The sequence below is a fragment of the Argopecten irradians genome, chromosome 15, assembly GCF_041381155.1.
Source record: "Argopecten irradians isolate NY chromosome 15, Ai_NY, whole genome shotgun sequence".
Lineage (NCBI taxonomy): Eukaryota > Metazoa > Mollusca > Bivalvia > Pectinida > Pectinidae > Argopecten > Argopecten irradians.
In genome coordinates this window covers 13733922-13754415 of record NC_091148.1, presented here as the reverse complement: position 1 = coordinate 13754415, position 20494 = coordinate 13733922, and the positions used below count along the sequence as shown (strand labels likewise).

The following is a 20494-nucleotide window of genomic DNA, read 5'->3' as shown; positions in this document are numbered from 1 at the left end:
AAACCTATATGTCTTGGTTTCGCAGCTTTTTGTGTTACCAAATGTGATCACCCTAATTAGTCATCATCATCATCATCATCATATGTTTGTACAGTGTACCTTTAGTGCTATAAAGTATAAATCATTCATTAAACCTATACGGTTTTCGCAGCTTTTTGTGTTACCAAATGTGATCACCCTAATTTAGTCATCTTGCAGTCTTGGCCTTGCCCTGCCCCTCGATCTACCTCGCCCCTTTCCTTTCTTCTCCCTCTGGCGGACGGGCTCCTGAACAACGTCCTCAAGGGTTTGAAGTTCATCATCCCAGTCTTCATTGAGGACGGACTGATTGTAGCCTGCTTTAGCATTCTCAGCGGCTCTTTCCTTGGACTACAAAGGTTTCAACCGAACGTTAGAACATGATATTGTACCGATAAGCGGGATTTTTCATTAAATTACAAGAGCAGCATATTGTTAACAAGAGGCCCAGAGAGTCTAATCGCTCATCTGGTTTGTAATGCAAAGTAATGTTCTGAATCAGGTTTAGTGTTTCTTTTCTGAAGGAATTTGAATAATTACCTCCCTCTAATTACCCTAATGGGCCCTAATTGGGGGGGGGGGGGGGGGTCAGAGCCAAACTTTATACAAACTTTGTTCCCATTCCCCCAAGGAAGTTTTTCGCCAAATTTGGTTTCAATCCATGCATAATTTTATGACAGGTAGCTTTTTAAAGGATTTAACTCCATTCTCCTAATGGGGCCCCGCCCCTCCTGTCCCCGGAGGGTCAGAGCCAAAATTTATATAAACACTGATCTCCTTCCCCAAAAGATGTTTCTGTCAAAATTTGGATACACTCCATGCAGAACTCTATGGGTAGTAGCAATTTTAAGGAAATGTTGACGGACGACGGACGCGCCATGGCACAATCTCAATAGCTTAAATAGATGTATATGCAGTTTTGTTTCTTTTTTACCCAATGAATAAATATTATAAATACACAACAAAGGTAAATATTATTATATCGAATTTTAACAAGGATTAGTTATATAAAATAGTATTCAATTCTAATGTTCTAATTCCAAATTAACATGCATGAATAGCATTCAGTCAGAACACTTACCTCCTGCACTTTTTCCCATTGCGTTTCCACATAGTGCTTTACTTCTAGGAAGAATCCATTAGTTTCTCGGAAGAACTGCATCAAATTGGCTATGTTCCCCCAATCTCTTGTCGAAAGGATTTTTTCAAATTCAGTTTGCGTCGCGTCTGATCTGCTGACAAGCCTACCGATATCTAACTTCATGTCCGCAAAATGTTTCTGTCCTTTCTCCGTCTTCAAGTCATGCTTTCTGATAAACTCTATTATTTCCTCATGCTTTGCTGCAATCTGAGTTTTGTAAACAGCTTTGAGTTGTTTGAAATTTTGCATGTTACGGATATGAATTTGGCTTTCCTCGTGTTGCGACTTATATTTCGCTCTCAAAGAATCTTTGTTTTCCTCTGAGGACGGATTGTCACCGGTTTCATCAATAGGTTCAGCAAGATCAGACGACATTTCAGAGACTTTTGGGAAATTGGGAATCAGTCCACTGAACAGAGCAGAGAAAGGATTCTTCAAAGAGGGTAAAGGACTTATCTGGATTGGTTCACTGCTGATGGTTGAATTTAGAACCGTTGCTGAGTAGCTCTGACCTTCCACTAGGTTACCAGGAGATCTGTCGAATGTGACATCACAGATTGTACAAGCGTGGTCATCTATGCCAAACTGAAGAAACTTTTTGAGTCGCTTTTCACTCTGTTCCCTAAGCAGTTCCTCTTCAACAAGAGAATAGATGATAGAACACTGCATTCTAAAGCGAATTGCTTTGAAAAACCTGGTGATTGTGAATGCAGCCTTTTCCTTCCTTTGGGTCTCCTGATACATTTTCTGCTTATTCTCCCACTTGTACTTCTCCTCTATTGTCATATCTATCTCGAGTTCAGCATGGGAAGCACGGTTCAAATCCTCATCTTCATCAGCTGCATCTTTACCAAGTCCTGGATTTGCCATCTTTTCCTTTGTTGTCGTGTCGAAAAACTTTGAAGGAAGCAAGGTCAGTTTGTCAAGAGGAGTTGATCTGATTCCATAACGATCATTGGACATCCATTGGCATAGACATACATGTTCCTTATCCCGATCTCGGAGAAGTTCCTTCAATGCTGCTGCGATGTCTGATATTCCGTCTGCCTCCTGCACAGCTCGCACGGCCTTCACCAAGCGTGGAGGACAGTTTTCTGGAAGAGCAATAAGACACAACTTCTGCATCAGATCAGACTCCTTTTTGGCAAACAATGCCTTCCCCATGTTGCATAGGATGGTCATTGATAGTACCAGCAGTCTCTCTGCTAGGCCAAAATCCAGTCCGTTATCACCATGTGGCTTGAATATATGTCGGATCAGATTCATACGAATCTCTGATCCACATAGAACTGAAATTATCCTTTCTGCCCTGTCCTGACTAAGTGTCATATAACCCCATGGTTTTTTGTGTCGTTGTATCATTTCAAATGTTGGTTGGCCGTTGTCCTTGAAGCTGGAGTCAATGAAGTACACAAGGCTAAGATAGGAAGCCGGCAGGAAGAAGACATTGGTCACCTGGTTGTATTTCGCACCGAAGCAGACTGCAATGGTTGTGAAGTATTCCATCCACATCAGAAAGTCAGAAAACTGTGGGAGTATTGCGGTCTTGTTCCTATCACCAAGGATCACGACGAACTTTGTAAATTTGATGAGAGCCTCTAGAGGATCGCCCGGAATAGTGAGTTGGTAATAGGCCTCACAAAACCTTCTGGCCACGCACAACACGGATATGCTTTGCGCATGTTTGTCATCAACAAGAAAGCCTAAAGGCTCCAACCGTTTCTTAATCTTTGTCTGGTACTTCTGGAGATGTTCACTCCGAACTTCAGTTTCAAACTCCATCATCAGGTTATCAGTATCAACATCCTTCAACTGTAGATAATTTGCAAGGAGGTACAACTTCATGAAGAAATCTGTGTTAGTTTTCCTTTCATGTGTCTTCATGTAGTTGTATTTTGCCTTCAAGTAACAGACCATCTGATCTTTCAAATGTTTCCGCACTTTGAAGCGCTGCATCTTTCTGATGAACATTTTAGTGGTATAGTCGTGTATCCTGTTGGCCTGTGCTTGGCCCTTCTCTCCAATCCTGAAAGGGAAACGTTCACGTGGCATCAGGTGTTGAAGCAGTACCTCGCAGGACTTGAAGCGAGCAAGGTGGTCAGTTTTGATGTCAGGAACAAAGACATTAACCATGTCAGTAAGTTCAGAGGAAATGTCCTTAAGAAGACGCCCGCAGCCTTGTTGTACATACCAATCCATTTCTAGATGAAGAAGGTCAACATCAAGTAGTCTTTTTAGCGAAGATTCAGTCATGACGTCATGTATGGCCGTACACGTGCCACCATCAGAATCTTTGGTGCAATCCAGACCCAGGGCAAATTCTCGGCACTGCTCTCGTTCTTTTTTGAGCTTGTTCAGAGCCAATGTGACTTCCTCATACCAGTAATGGCCCCGTTCTAAGAGAAAACGACAAATCTCGTCTCTAGCTAACCTTCTTGGAACTTCACATTCTGTCTTTTTGCGCTCTGCTTTTTTCAGACAACTTTTCAAAATATTCAATGCCCGTGGTTTTTGCAATGGCAACATTTCTAGGTATCCATCTGTTGTTGGTCTCAATCCATAGTACTTGAATATACGATCAGCCCCGACTTTGTCTGAGGAAACCAAAAGGTTTAATACTCCAAACAGATTTTCCATTCCTTTCACCACCTGGGACAAGTTCTGCATTGCATGAAGATCTGAATTTCTTACCATCCAGTCCATGCATTCTAATTGCCCAGCTTCACATCTTGGGTTGCACTTGTTGAATGCTCCCCATGATTCATTGATATCCGTAACTTCATTAAGGATCTCGCCTTTTAGGAAACAAGCCACACCTCGGAGTTCTTGATTTTGGGTCTGTAGTAAGATATCTATGGCTTCCTGAAGTAGTGCAACAATCTCGTCATCTTTGGCTTGCTTTTCCTCCTCAGAAGGTTCACATTCTGGTTTTTTTCTAAGCTTCACTTGAACATCTATGATGAGACATTCACCAATGAGATCTTTGTTGGCAGATTGTCTTGCAGTCTCTACAGCCTGTTTGGTCTTTCCATGGACGAGGTACAGTTTTGTTGCATCCACATACTTTCCTAAAAATCAATCAATCGGGTCTTGCAGAAATTGTACATGCAAAACAAATACATTTCCTTCATCTTTTTTTTTTTTTTTTTTTTTTACAAAAATTTCATCAGTCTTTCGAGTACAAAAGTTCATGGAATTAAGAACAGCATTTAATGAAATTTAAATACTTTAGAGTTATGTATTAACGTCTAATTTCGTGTTCACTTACACCATAATGGTGTCGCATTCAATTTTCTTCCTTTGGAAGTTCAAAAGTTTTGACTGCATAAAATCCAAGAAGACTAGATATAACAATGCGAGCATTACAAACAAACAAACAAATACATACCTTCCTTCTGGAGAAGTTGGCCTGCTTGGTCAAAGTAGTTTTTGTTTTTGAGGAAAGTGACACGGTCACTGAGATGTTCCAATCGTTCAAGGTTTACCATCATACGGACTTCGTTACCATTACGATGGTGAAACTCTGCAGCCCTGAAACTCAGACGTTCTCTTGTATGCAATGGATGAGGCTTGTGCTCCAACAACACTGCAGGAACAACCTCACATTTGGACTTCAGACCCTGTCAAAACATCATGAAGCAATCGTTTTATTTTAAGAACTTTTTAGATTTTCTTTGATCGTTTTACCTTTTCTTTATTTTCAAATAAATGTATCTTATGTAACGATAATATTTTGTATAAGGAAAGCTACAAGTAAAAGATTGTTTTAGAAAGATTTTCTTCTGTAACATATCAAGATATACATTTATGACAATGATCAATTGCCACGTTTGCCTGGTTAAAAAAATGTGACACACAATTGTAAATTATCATCAATCGGTATAAACAAAATGCATGACCTCTCTTGTATTACATACAGTTAATTGAGCTTATCACATACACATTCACAAGTGCGAGACATAAGGTGCAAAGACGCAGTCATCAAAGATGATATTCAGCCAGAAACTGCAGAAGCTAAGGTAACTACTCACAACTTACCATCTATACTGCCAAGAAGTTTGACAGTGTTTCCCTGTCTAAAAATGTTATCAACAGTTCACCTCATTACTCTTAACTGATAGTTTATAGCTCCAATATATGAGTAGCCATGTCATAGTACTTATTTTGATGGACACTCACCTCAAGGATTTTGTCGTACCTCCATAGTGTATCGATGGCCATGTCATAGTACTCATTCTGAACACACTTACCTCCAGGAGTTTGTTGTACCTCTATAGTGTATCAATGGCCATGTCATAGTACTCATTCTGAACACACTTACCTCCAGGAGTTTATTGTACCTCCATAGTGTATCAATGGCCATGTCATAGTACTCATTCTGAACACACTTTCCAACAGGAGTTTATTGTACCCCATAGTGTATCGATGGCCATGTCATAGTACTCATTCTGAACACACTTACCTCCAGGAGTTTATTGTACCCCATAGTGTATTGATGGCCATGTCATAGTACTCATTCTGAACACACTTACCTCCAGGAGTTTGTTGTACCTCCATAGTGTATTGATGGCCATGTCATAGTACTCATTCTGAACACACTTACCTCCAGGAGTTTGTTGTACCTCCATAGTGTATTGATGGCCATGTCATAGTACTCATTCTGAACACACTTACCTCCAGGAGTTTGTTGTACCTCCATAGTGTATTGATGGCCATGTCATAGTACTCATTCTGAACACACTTACCTCCAGGAGTTTGTTGTACCTCCATAGTGTATTGATGGCCATGTCATAGTACTCATTCTGAACACACTTACCTCCAGGAGTTTGTTGTACCTCCATAGTGTATCAATGGCCATGTCATAGTACTCATTCTGAACACACTTACCTCCAGGAGTTTGTTGTACCTCCATAGTGTATCAATGGCCATGTCATAGTACTCATTCTGAACACACTTACCTCCAGGAGTTTGTTGTACCTCCATAGTGTATCAATGGCCATGTCATAGTACTCATTCTGAACACACTTACCTCCAGGAGTTTGTTGTACCTCCATAGTGTATCAATGGCCATGTCATAGTGCTCATTCTGAACACACTTACCTCCAGGAGTTTGTTGTACCTCCATAGTGTATTAATGGCCATGTCATAGTACTCATTCTGAACACACTTACCTCCAGGAGTTTGTTGTACCCCATAGTGTATCAATGGCCATGTCATAGTACTCATTCTGAACACACTTACCTCCAGGAGTTTGTTGTACCTCCATAGTGTATCAATGGCCATGTCATAGTACTCATTCTGAACACACTTACCTCCAGGAGTTTGTTGTACCTCCATAGTGTATTGATGGCCATGTCATAGTACTCATTCTGAACACACTTACCTCCAGGAGTTTGTTGTACCTCCATAGTGTATCGATGGCCATGTCATAGTACTCATTCTGAACACACTTACCTCCAGGAGTTTGTTGTACCTCCATAGTGTATTGATGGCCATGTCATAGTACTCATTCTAAACACACTTACCTCCAGGAGTTTGTTGTACCTCCATAGTGTATCAATGGCCATGTCATAGTACTCATTCTGAACACACTTACCTCCAGGAGTTTGTTGTACCTCCATAGTGTATTGATGGCCATGTCATAGTACTCATTCTGAACACACTTACCTCCAGGAGTTTGTTGTACCTCCATAGTGTATTGATGGCCATGTCATAGTACTCATTCTGAACACACTTACCTCCAGGAGTTTGTTGTACCTCCATAGTGTATTGATGGCCATGTCATAGTACTCATTCTGAACACACTTACCTCCAGGAGTTTGTTGTACCTCCATAGTGTATCAATGGCCATGTCATAGTACTCATTCTGAAACACACTTACCTCCAGGAGTTTGTTGTACCTCCATAGTGTATCAATGGCCATGTCATAGTACTCATTCTGAACACACTTACCTCCAGGAGTTTGTTGTACCTCCATAGTGTATCAATGGCCATGTCATAGTACTCATTCTGAACACACTAACCTCCAGGAGTTTGTTGTACCTCCATAGTGTATCAATGGCCATGTCATAGTACTCATTCTGAACACACTTACCTCCAGGAGTTTGTTGTACCTCCATAGTGTATTAATGGCCATGTCATAGTACTCATTCTGAACACACTTACCTCCAGGAGTTTGTTGTACCCCATAGTGTATCAATGGCCATGTCATAGTACTCATTCTGAACACACTTACCTCCAGGAGTTTGTTGTACCTCCATAGTGTATTGATGGCCATGTCATAGTACTCATTCTGAACACACTTACCTCCAGGAGTTTGTTGTACCTCCATAGTGTATTGATGGCCATGTCATAGTACTCATTCTGAACACACTTACCTCCAGGAGTTTGTTGTACCTCCATAGTGTATTGATGGCCATGTCATAGTACTCATTCTGAACACACTTACCTCCAGGAGTTTGTTGTACCTCCATAGTGTATTGATGGCCATGTCATAGTACTCATTCGAAATACAATTACCTCCAGGAGTTTGTTGTACCTCCATATTGTATCAATGGCCATGTCATAGTACTCATTCTGAACACACTTACCTCCAGGAGTTTATTGTACCTCCATAGTGTATCAATGGCCATGTCATAGTACTCATTCTGAACACACTTACCTCCAGGAGTTTCTTGTACCTCCATAGTGTATTGATGGCAATGTCATAGTACTCATTCGGAATACAATTACCTCCAGGAGTTTGTTGTAACCCATAGTGTACCAATGGCCATGTCATAGTACTCATTCTGAACACACTTACCTTCAGGAGTTTGTTGTACCTCCATAGTGTATTAATGGCCATGTCATAGTGCTCATTCTGAACACACTTACCTCCAGGAGTTTGTTGTACCTCCATAGTGTATTGATGGCAATGTCATAGTACTCATTCGGAATACAAATTACCTCCAGGAGTTTGTTGTAACCCATAGTGTACCAATGGCCATGTCATAGTACTCATTCTGAACACACTTACCTTCAGGAGTTTGTTGTACCTCCATAGTGTATTAATGGCCATGTCATAGTGCTCATTCTGAACACACTTACCACCATGAGTTTGTTGTACCTCCATAGTGTATTAATGGCCATGTCATAGTACTCATTCTGAATACACTTACCTCCAGGAGTTTGTTGTACCTCCATAGTGTATTAATGGCCATGTCATAGTACTCATTCTGAACACACTTACCTCCAGGAGTTTGTTGTACCTCCATAGTGTATCAATGGCCATGTCATAGTACTCATTCTGAACACACTTACCTCCAGGAGTTTGTTGTACCTCCATAGTGTATCAATGGCCATGTCATAGTACTCATTCTGAAACACACTTACCTCCAGGAGTTTGTTGTACCTCCATAGTGTATTGATGGCCATGTCATAGTACTCATTCTGAACACACTTACCTCCAGGAGTTTGTTGTACCTCCATAGTGTATCAATGGCCATGTCATAGTACTCATTCTGAACACACTTACCACCAGGAGTTTATTGTACCTCCATAGTGTATCGATGGCCATGTCATAGTACTCATTCTGAACACACTTACCTCCAGGAGTTTGTTGTACCTCCATAGTGTATTGATGGCCATGTCATAGTACTCATTCTGAACACACTTACCTCCAGGAGTTTGTTGTACCTCCATAGTGTATTGATGGCCATGTCATAGTACTCATTCTGAACACACTTACCTCCAGGAGTTTGTTGTACCTCCATATAGTGTATCAATGGCCATGTCATAGTACTCATTCTGAACACACTTTCCACCAGGAGTTTGTTGTACCTCCATAGTGTATCAATGGCCATGTCATAGTACTCATTCTGAACACACTTACCTCCAGGAGTTTGTTGTACCTCAATAGTGTATTGATGGCCATATCATAGTACCAATTCGGAACACACTTTCCACCAGGAGTTTGTTGTACCTCCATAGTGTATTAATGGCCATGTCATAGTACTCATTCTGAACACACTTACCTCCAGGAGTTTGTTGTACCTCCATAGTGTATCAATGGCCATGTCATAGTACTCATTCTGAACACACTTACCTCCAGGAGTTTGTTGTACCTCCATAGTGTATCAATGGCCATGTCATAGTACTCATTCTGAACACACTTACCTCCAGGAGTTTGTTGTACCTCCATAGTGTATTGATGGCCATGTCATAGTACCCATTCGGATCACACTTTTCCTCCAGGAGTTTGTTGTACCTCCATAGTGTATCGATGGCCATGTCATAGTACTCATTCTGAACACACTTACCTCCAGGAGTTTGTTGTACCTCCATAGTGTATCGATGGCCATGTCATAGTACTCATTCTGAACACACTTACCTCCAGGAGTTTGTTGTACCTCCATAGTGTATTGATGGCCATGTCATAGTACTCATTCTGAACACACTTACCTCCAGGAGTTTGTTGTACCTCCATAGTGTATCGATGGCCATGTCATAGTACTCATTCTGAACACACTTACCTCCAGGAGTTTGTTGTACCTCCATAGTGTATCAATGGCCATGTCATAGTACTCATTCTGAACACACTTACCTCCAGGAGTTTATTGTACCTCCATAGTGTATCGATGGCCATGTCATAGTACTCATTCTGAACACACTTACCTCCAGGAGTTTGTTGTACCTCCATAGTGTATCGATGGCCATGTCATAGTACTCATTCTCACACAGGGTATCAATGGCAAGGTTAAAATGTCCAAGCTGTTCATAGCAGCGGCTGCCTTCTATTGGTCGCTTGATCTTCCTGTAGGTTTCCCCTGCTCTTTCAAGCTGTAACGAATCAGCATTTCCATTTCAAAAAATTTAAAAGCTGTACCTTTAAGACATACCTCTGTATCGACAAAGTGTTGGACAGGAAAGCATGGACTTGGGTTACACTTAATCATAATTATATGGGGCAAAAAAAACATGGTATTTTTTGTATTTTCCGTAACTTATTCCTTACCAATCCTATCTTTTCAAACAAGTGAGCGACGAGTTCCCTCTCGCGAGCGTTCTGTAGGCACTTGGCTGCTTGCGATGGTAGACTACAGTCCAGGAACATCTCTGCAGCGAAGAGAAACTCATCACGCATTCGCTGGTGGCTGTCCTTTGTGCGGGAGGCCTTCAAGGCTTGTTGATGTGCTAAGGCAACCTTGTGTAAGTGTTCATCGCCTCCCCTTATGAAACACTTGGCAGCCACTTCGTACAGGGCGTGTTTCATGAAATCCTCACCACGGCGGATCCAGTCTTCTGGGCTTGATTCCTCTGCAAACATACCTCCCATAGTCTCTGAACCTTCTGTAAGGTAAAATGCAAATTACTTTCCTGTCCACTATAAGGTATAAATCAAACTTAAATTGAACACATGCTTAACAAAAGGTCATATGACCACCATGTGACATGAACTCATTCATACAAAAGGTCATATGACCACCTTGTGACATGAACTCATTCATACAAAGCATAATAGTTCTGATGTTTACAAAAGGTCATATGACCACCTTGTGACATGAACTCATTCATACAAAGCATAATAGTTCTGATGTTTACAAAAGGTCATATGACCACCTTGTGACATGAACTCATTCATACAAAGCATAATAGTTCTGATGTTTACAAAAGGTCATATGACCACCTTGTGACATAAACTCATTCATACAAAGCATAAAAGTTTTGATGTTTACAAAAGGTCATATGACCACCTTGTTACATGAACTCATTCATAGAAAGCATAATAGTTCTGATGTTTACAAAAGGTCATATGACCACCTTGTGACATAAACTCATTCATACAAAGCATAATAGTTCTGATGTTTACAAAAGGTCATATGACCACCTCGTGACATGAACTCATTCATTCAAAGCATAATAGTTCTGATGTTTACAAAAGGTCATATGACCACCTCGTGACATGAACTCATTCATACAAAGCATAATAGTTCTGATGTTTACAAAAGGTCATATGACCACCTTGTGACATGAACTCATTCATACAAAGCATAATAGTTCTGATGTTTACAAAAGGTCATATGACCACCTTGTGACATGAACTCATTCATACAAAGCATAATAGTTCTGATGTTTACAAAAGGTCATATGACCACCTTGTGACATGAACTCATTCATACAAAGCATAATAGTTCTGATGTTTACAAAAGGTCATATGACCACCTTGTGACATAAACTCATTCATACAAAGCATAAAAGTTCTGATGTTTTACAAAAGGTCATATGACCACCTTGTGACATGAACTCATTCATACAAAGCATAATAGTTCTGATGTTTACAAAAGGTCATATGACCACCTTGTGACATGAACTCATTCATACAAAGCATAAAAGTTCTGATGTTTACAAAAGGTCATATGACCACCTTGTGACATGAACTCATTCATACAAAGCATAATAGTTCTGATGTTTACAAAAGGTCATATGACCACCTTGTGACATGAACTCATTCATACAAAGCATAATAGTTCTGATGTTTACAAAAGGTCATATGACCACCTTGTGACATGAACTCATTCATACAAAGCATAATAGTTCTGATGTTTACAAAAGGTCATATGACCACCTTGTGACATCAACTCATTCATACAAAGCATAATAGTTCTGATGTTTACAAAAAGGTCATATGACCACCTTGTGACATGAACTCATTCATACAAAGCATAAAAGTTCTGATATTTATTCCATGGAGGATTTTTAAGGAAATTCTCAGGAGTGTTTAGCCAAAATCTCCTATACAAATTTGTGAACCTGACATTCATGACTTCAGAAATGACGAGTGTCAATGTGGATTTTTATAGATAAATTCTATTATTTCTCTATTTTATTTTACTTCTTCTTATTTTACATTTTACTTCTAGTATCTTGTTTTCCTGACATTATTTTATATAATTTTACTTCTAGTGCATTTCACCTACAGCATGACTGCATTTTTATTCTTTATGTGTTTATAGCATGACCCACAAACTTTGCCAAAGAACAAACCTTCTTCTACATCACTGCTGTTGAGAATCTTGACCAGTTTACGGGCCTTGAAGTACTCAAACATCGGAGCTCTTTTTTCCTGGTCCTCATCAAAGATCCACACATTGACTCGAGCTCGAGTCACAGCTGTGTACAAGTGTTTTAGCTCAGAGTTCAGTACTTTGTGTAGACTGGCATCAAACTTGAGGGCCCGAGGTCTGTTCCTCTGCTGGAGGACATCTGAAGGAGGACCGATTTTAACATATGGTCATATAAAATTAATGTTTGAAGGAAAGAAAAATTTATAAACTCAACAGATGGTACTAAAAGTTAACATTATGAGTTCTATAAGTTAACATTATAAGTTCTATAAGTTAACATTATGAGTTCTATAAGTTAACATTATGAGTTCTATAAGTTAACATTATGAGTTCTATAAGTTAACATTATGAGTTCTATAAGTTAACATTATGAGTTCTATAAGTTAACATTATGAGTTCTATAAGTTAACATTATGAGTTCTATAAGTTAACATTATGAGTTCTATAAGTTAACATTATGAGTTCTATAAGTTAACATTATGAGTTCTATAAGTTAACATTATGAGTTCTATACGTTAACATTATGTAATTCAATACAGGTTTCTCCTTTTTCTGGGATGCTTCGGAAGGGGAAAAACTGTGAAATGACTCAAAATTATGATGCTCGATATCCTTGTTTGGAGGAAAGGAAAAATATTAACTCTGTGTCAATATATAGGTATATAAAAGTTATGCATGTTTGGAGTAAACAAGAGGCCCATGGGCCTTAGCGGTCACCTGAGTTCGGATACAGAATGAAACAAAGACACAAAAACACTATATATTGGCCCATCAGGCCCTTGAAACCAGTCAGTGATTTTATAACTGACTTTTCAATCTATGAGGAGTATCTGGTGCCATCAAATCTGTGAATTCAGAAGATTTATTTTTCTTATTTTAGTCATTTTGACCCCTTTTGGCCCCGCCCATCTACCCCTGGAGGTTGACCAGGACCAATATGGATATGATGATGCTATCACAGGGTAATAATTCTAACCAAGTTTGACCTATTGAAAATTAAGAAAATAATGCCCATGAATGTGTTTTTCCAATATCAATTAATAGATTTAACCCTTAATCAGGGGTGAGTCTGAGATGCCAGGGCCATGAAATTCACAATTTTTGTAAAGGGCCTTAAAAAGACTTTCCAATCTATTAGGAGTATGTATTTGGTTCCATCAAATTTCCAAATTCAGAAGGAGACTTTTGAATTTTTAGTCATTTTGACCAATTTTGGCCCCACCCTCTGATCCCTGGGAGTCGGCCAGGACCAATATGGATATGATGTTAACCCTTTAAGCGCTATATACTCTTACTATACAAGGAGCCTCACTGTTGAATTAATTTGAAGAAATACAGAAATTATGAATACCTTTATCTAATGTTCAATAACATTTTTTCCATGCCATTTTCAATAATAGACATATATATACAAATTTTGTTCAGTAGATGTTTAGGTTTACATAGATGGTAAATTTGTCTCTAAAAATTTGTCAGGTAAGGATTTACAGGTAAAAATTACAGGTAAATAAATACATTTTCTTCAAAATTCCATAAAGTAGGAGTATTTATAATGTAAATCACCTAACTATCATTCTTTATTCCTGTTCTTCAGCAAGGAATAGAATTAATTAGTTTTGGTGATTAATTGATTCATATTTCAGGTGTGAACAGGTAAATCATAGCTCTAGTTGACAGGTAAACATTGTCGTTGAATTATGAAATAAAACTAAGTATGTTGTAAATTCTGACTTTGTGATTATTATTTCACACATTTCTTGTGAGTTTACCTGTTCTGAAGGACTGATTCAGGAGGTAGATATTTCATCAGAGTCCTTGTCATTCGCAGGTAATAATACCTGGCGATAATATACAAAGGTATGAAGGTGTCGTTGTCGAACAGGTGTAAGTTTGAGAGAATATTTTGGAAACGATCTTTAGACATTTTGTCTCCGAAAAAATGGAGTAAAAATAACGTTTCAGTTGCCCAGTAAAGTATCGGTTTTATGGACAATCCTATCGCTATAACAAGACCAAAAATTACTTTCATCTCCTCGAGTGACACATGTTTCCACTCGAAGATACGCGAGTGATTTCCTTGACGACCTTGATATTTTGCGGTCGGCATATAAATCTGTTGGACAACAATATTTGAAAAATCGTCATTTAGAAATACGTGAAAAAAATCTATAGGTTCCTGATTTTCCATATTAATAATAAGTTTTGATTCCCTTGTAAACGGGACACAAAAAGGTGGCCACGATGATTTCATCCAACCCTCCGCTTTGTCCGAGTTGTCTTCGTCGTCATTCTCGGGCGAGAAATCATCCATATCAATGTGAGCAATTACTGCTCCATTCCTAACAATATACTTGGGCCCAAAACCTTTAAATTCAGTTTTAACTGTCGCTATTTTCATTGAAGATATTTTCAATATTATCGTCTTCGTCACTGTCCCAGTCTGAGTCAAAAGCGGCTGCCATGATGGAATTTACGAATTGTTTACGTTTGCTGTCGGGGCCTGTTCAACATAGCATATCGTAGTACTCCCGCCGAGAGTATCAGTACACACACGCTGTTATGCTAGTTTGGGGCCTAAACAACCAATCAGAATCATTTTTATTTATAAACACGTGGATGGGAAATACCTAAGAGCCGTGTGAAAAAAGGTTGTCAACAGAACGACATTTGCGGTGACCAACATTACGAGACCGATACTAGCAGAACGACATTTGCGGTGACAAGCGCTTAAAGGGTTAAAATACTATCTCAGGCTAATAATTCTAACAAAGTTTGACTCATTTCCTATTACACATGACCAAATAATGCTCAAAAATGTGTTTTCCCTATTATAAAATAAAGTAAATTTGACCCCCTTCCCCAGGGGGGAACGTTGAGAGACCCCAGGGTCATATAATTCACAATTTTTGTAAAAGGACCTCAAGACCTTTCAATCTATGAAGAGTATTTGATTCTGCCCATTTCTGGAATTTCAGAAGAAGATTTTTGAAGTTTTGGCCCCACCTCTCAGGCCCCTGGGGGTCAGTCGTGGAGAAATTGTTAATAGGATTCATGGCCTTCTCATACTGATAATTCTGACAACATTTGACTTATTTCCTATTAAAAATGACCCAAATAATGCTCAAAAATGTCTTTTCCCTGTATATAAACTATAGTTAAACTTGACCCCCTCCCCAGGGGGGGAACGTGATACCCCAAGGTCTATTAATTCACAAATTTTGTAAAGGACCTCAAGACTTTTTGATCTAAGAAGAGTATTTGATTCTACCATTTCTGGAATTTCAGAAGAAGATTTTTGAAGTTTTAGCCTATTTGACCCCTTTTGACCCCACCTCTCAGGCCCTTGGGAGTCAGTCGTGGAAAAAAATTGTTAATAGGATTCAATGGCCTTCTCATACTGATAATTATGGCAACATTTGACTTATTTCCTAATACAAATGACCAAATAATGCTCAAAAATGTCTTTTCCCTGTATAAACTATAGTAAACTTGACCCCCTCCCCAGGGGGGAACGTGAGACCCCAGGGTCATATAATTCACAATTTTGTAAAGGTCCTCAAGACCTTATAATCTATGAAAAGTATTTGATTCTACCATTTCTGGAATTTCAGAAGAAGATTTTTGAAGTTTTAGCCTATTTGACCTCTTTTGGCCCCACCCCTCAGGCCCCTGGGGGTCAGTTGTGGAAAAATTGTTAATAGGATTCAATGGCCTTTTCATACTGATAATTATGGCAACATTTGACTTATTTCCTATAACAAATGACCAAATAATGCTCAAAAATGTGTTTTCCCTATATAAACTATAGCAAGCTTGATCCCCTCCCTAGGGGGGAACGTGAGACCCCAGGGTCATATAATTCACAATTTTTGTAAAGGACCTCAAGACCTTTTAATCTATGAAAGAGTATTTGATTCTACCATTTCTGGAATTTCAAAGAAGATTTTTGAAGTTTTAGCCTATTTAACCCCTTTCGGCCCCACCCTTCAGGCCCCTGTAGGGCTGGGACCATATAATTCACAATTTTGGTTAACCTTTGGCTATGGAAGGTTTCTGCAAAATTTCAACAAATTTGGTTCTGTAGTTTTGGAGAAGAAGTCAAAAAAGTAAATTGTTTATCCCCATACGACGGACGACGACGGACAAAAGGCGATTAGAATAGGTCACTTGAGACTTCGTCTCAGGTGACCTAAACAAGAGGCCCAGAGGGCCTGTATCGCTCACCTGGTTTGTAATGCCAAGTAATGTTCTGAATACAGGTTCATTGTTTCTTTTCTGAAGGAATTTTATTATTAACCTCTAAATCCCCTTATGGGCCACACCCCTCCTGCACCCAGGGGGTCAGAGCCAAAATTTATGCAAGTTCTGTTCCCCTTCCCCCAAGGATGTTTATGGCCAAATTTGGTCACAATCCAAGCAAAACTCTAGGACAAAAGCTGATTTATAGGATTAACCTCTATTTCCCCTATTGGGCCCCACCTGTCCTGCCCCCTGGGGGGCCAGAGCCAAAATTTATACAAGTTCTGTTCCCTTCCAAAAAGGATGTGTTTGTGGCCAAATTTGGTTACAATTCATGCAGAACTCTATGACTAGTAGCGATTTAAAGGATTTACCTCTATTTCCCCTATTGGGCCCCGCCCCTCCTGCCCCGGGGGATCAGAGCCAAAATTTATACAAGTTCTGTTCCCCTTCCCCCAAGGATGTTTGTGGCCAAATTTGGTTACAATCCATGCAAAACTCTAGGACAAGTAGCGATTTATAGAATTAACCTCTATTTCCCATATTGGGCCCCTCCCCTCCAGCCCCCAGGGGGGCCAGAGCCAAAATTTATACAAGTTCTGTTCCCCTTCCCCCAAGGATGTTTGTGGCCGAATTTGGTTACAATTCATGTAGAACTCTATGACTAGTAGCGATTTTAAGGATTTACCTCTATTTCCCCTATTGGACCCCGCCCCTCCTGCCCCCGGGAGACCAGAGCTAAAATTTATACAAGTTCTGTTCCCCTTCCCCAAAGGATGTTTTTGGCCAAATTTGGTTACATTCCATTCAGAACTCTATGACAAGTAGCGATTTAAAGGATTTACCTCTATTTCCCCTATTGGGCCCCCCCCCTCCTGCCCCCGTGGGGTCAGCCAAAATTTATACAAGTTCTGTTCCCCTTCCCCCAAGGATGTTTGTGGCCAAATTTGGTTACAATCCATGCAAAACTCTAGGACAAGTAGCGATTTATAGAATTTACCTCTATTTCCCCTATTGGGCCCCGCCCCTCCAGCCCCCGGGGGGGCCAGAGCCAAAATTTATACAAGTTCTGTTCCCCTTCCCCCAAGGATGTTTGTGGCCGAATTTGGTTACAACCCATGTCGAACTCTATGACTAGTAGTGATTTAAAGGATTTACCTCTATTTCCCCTATTGGACCCTGCCCCTCCTGCCCCCGGGGGACCAGAGCCAAAATTTATACAAGTTCTGTTCCCCTTCCCCAAAGGATGTTTGTGGCCAAATTTGGTTACATTCCATGCAGAACTCTATGACAAGTAGCGATTTAAAGGATTTACCTCTATTTCCCCTATTGGGCCCCCCCCCTCCTGCCCCCGGGGGGTCAGAGCCAAAATTTATACAAGTTCTCTTCACCTTCCCCAAAGGATGTTTGTGGCCAAATTTGGTTACATTCCATTCAGAACTCTATGACTAGTAGCGATTTAAAGGATTTACCTCTATTTCCCCTATTGGGCCCCGCCCCTCCTGTCCCCAGGGGACCAGAGCCAAAATTTATACAAGTTCTGTTCCCCTTCCCCTAAGAATGTTTGTGGCCAAATTTGGTTACATTCCATTCAGAACTCTATGACAAGTAGCGATTTAAAGGATTTACCTCTATTTCCCCTATTGGGCCCCGCCCCTCCTGCCCCCGGGGGGCCAGAGCCAAAATTTATACAAGCTCTGTTCCCCTTCACCAAAGGATTTTTGTGGCCAAATTTGGTTACATTCCATTCAGAACTCTATGACAAGTAGCGATTTAAAGGATTAACCTCTATTTCCCCTATTGGGCCCCCCTCTCCTGCCCCCGGGGGGTCAGAGCCAAAATTTATACAAGTTCTCTTCACCTTCCCCAAAGGATGTTTGTGGCCAAATTTGGTTACATTCCATTCAGAACTCTATGACTAGTAGCGATTTAAAGGATTTACCTCTATTTCCCCTATTGGGCCCCGCCCCTCCTGTCCCCAGGGGACCAGAGCCAAAATTTATACAAGTTCTGTTCCCCTTCCCCCAAGAATGTTTGTGGCCAAATTTGGTTACATTCCATTCAGAACTCTATGACAAGTAGCGATTTAAAGGATTTACCTCTATTTCCCCTATTGGGCCCCGCCCCTCCTGCCCCCAGGGGGGCCAGAGCCAAAATTTATACAAGTTCTGTTCCCCCTTCCCAAAGGATGTTTGTGGCCAAATTTGGTTACAATCCATGCAGAACTCTAGGACAAGTAGCGATTTAAAGGATTTACCTCTATTTCCCCTATTGGGCCCCGCCCCTCCTGCCCCCGGGGGATCAGAGCCAAAATTTATACAAGTTCTGTTCCCCCTCCCCAAAGGATGTTTGTGGCCAAATTTGGTTACAATCCATGCAGAACTTTAGGACCAGTAGCGATTTAAACGATTTACCTCTATTTCCCCTATTTGGCCCCGGGGGACCAGAGCCAAAATTTATACAAGTTCTGTTCCCCTTCCCCCAAGAATGTTTGTGGCCAAAGGAGTAGGTGCAATAAAGGTCAATTTTGGCCCCAACAGAGATTGCCTTTATTTTGATACTATATATACATCAATATATGGGAATTATAAAATGCACACTTTCAATACATTCTGTTATGTTGTTGCCTAGCAACAGGCCTGGCAACGAGCATACAGTATTGATGCTAAAACAGACACTTGAATTGCTTTTAAAAATTTCTAACGTGTAGATTAAGGTGGAAACTTTAAGAACGTTAGTACTTTGTGATGTGTATAAGAAATCATCGAAACCATGTCATGTTTCACAACACTTAACCATATTATAGCCCATAGTTACACCATAGCAACCATTTTCTCTCCATAGCAACAACACTCTAGACACTAAAAACACAAAATAATGAGATTTTAAACATATTTAATCAATCTAATTTTACGTCTGTTCATTCCATTTCTGTATTTCAGTTGTCGGTATTATTCTGACATTATTTAATCATCTAATTCTATTTGAGGGTAGCGTAGAAATAAAAACAGCAGGGCAGTCTTCACATTTCTGGAATTTTATATCAAAGTCCCAAAAGGATAGCAACAACGTAATATAAATCACAATCTTATGACACTACTACACTACGGTACTACTTAACGATATTTATTACATGTATACGCTCGCTATTTACAAAAGTAAACTCGACAGTACTCTAATTCATGTAAATATTTCCAAGCGCAATAAACGAAGATAATAGATTTAGATACATGTACAGCAGGTCATGTTTAATTTACAAGCATTTTTCAACCGCGCAAGTGACTTCGGACTTGCACCTTTTCAATGTGTTCGAGAGGTTTGTATCCTGTTCTGGGAATTACGTTACGTCACATAGATCTACCCTTTCTTATCAATTAATAAGCTGTTTTTATGTTATTTACTTTCAAGCATGATCTTTTAATGTAAGAAATTACTTTTGACAAGCAACGCCAGTGTCCTTGCAGTGGTTTATTCCTAAATATTTAGTATTAATACTGGTAGCATGGCAACCATACAGTCTTTCATTAAGAAGTGTCCCTTTTTCACAATCAAATAAAATTAATCGCTTAGGCATCCTACCATACAGATGTAAATATAATCAACGCTCAGATAATGCACGAACAACAAGTTGTAGAATACATGTACATGTATATGCATTTTAACATTTGATCACAGTAAAGTCAATGGTTACATGTATAACTACCGGGAAGTATGTACATTGTACATATGTTGACTACGGTAATGGTGTCCTTATTATTATTATTTTTAGCTCACCTGGCCCGAAGGGCCGGTGAGCTTATGTCATGGCGCGGCGTCCGTCGTCCGTCCGTCGTCCGTCCGTCAACATTTCCTTTAAATCGCTACTAGTCATAGAGTTCTGCATAGATTGTAACCAAATTTAGCCACAAACATCCTTGGGGGAAGGGGAACAGAACTTGTATAAATTTTGGCTCTGATCCCCTGGGGGCAAGAGGGATGGGGCCCAATAGGGGAA

The 20494-nt window shown here is 39.9% G+C and overlaps 1 protein-coding gene across 1 annotated transcript in view; it reads right to left on the bottom strand.

Moving 5' to 3' along the window:
- Positions 1 to 20494, bottom strand: part of LOC138308597 (TPR and ankyrin repeat-containing protein 1-like) — a 150651-nt gene that overhangs the window by 3716 nt on the left and 126441 nt on the right. The window contains 6 exon segments of the mRNA XM_069249642.1: positions 5 to 369; positions 1100 to 4227; positions 4548 to 4779; positions 9812 to 9976; positions 10152 to 10486; positions 12182 to 12400. Coding sequence (XP_069105743.1) covers positions 184 to 369; positions 1100 to 4227; positions 4548 to 4779; positions 9812 to 9976; positions 10152 to 10486; positions 12182 to 12400 — 4265 coding nt within the window. The 3' untranslated portion in view covers positions 5 to 183.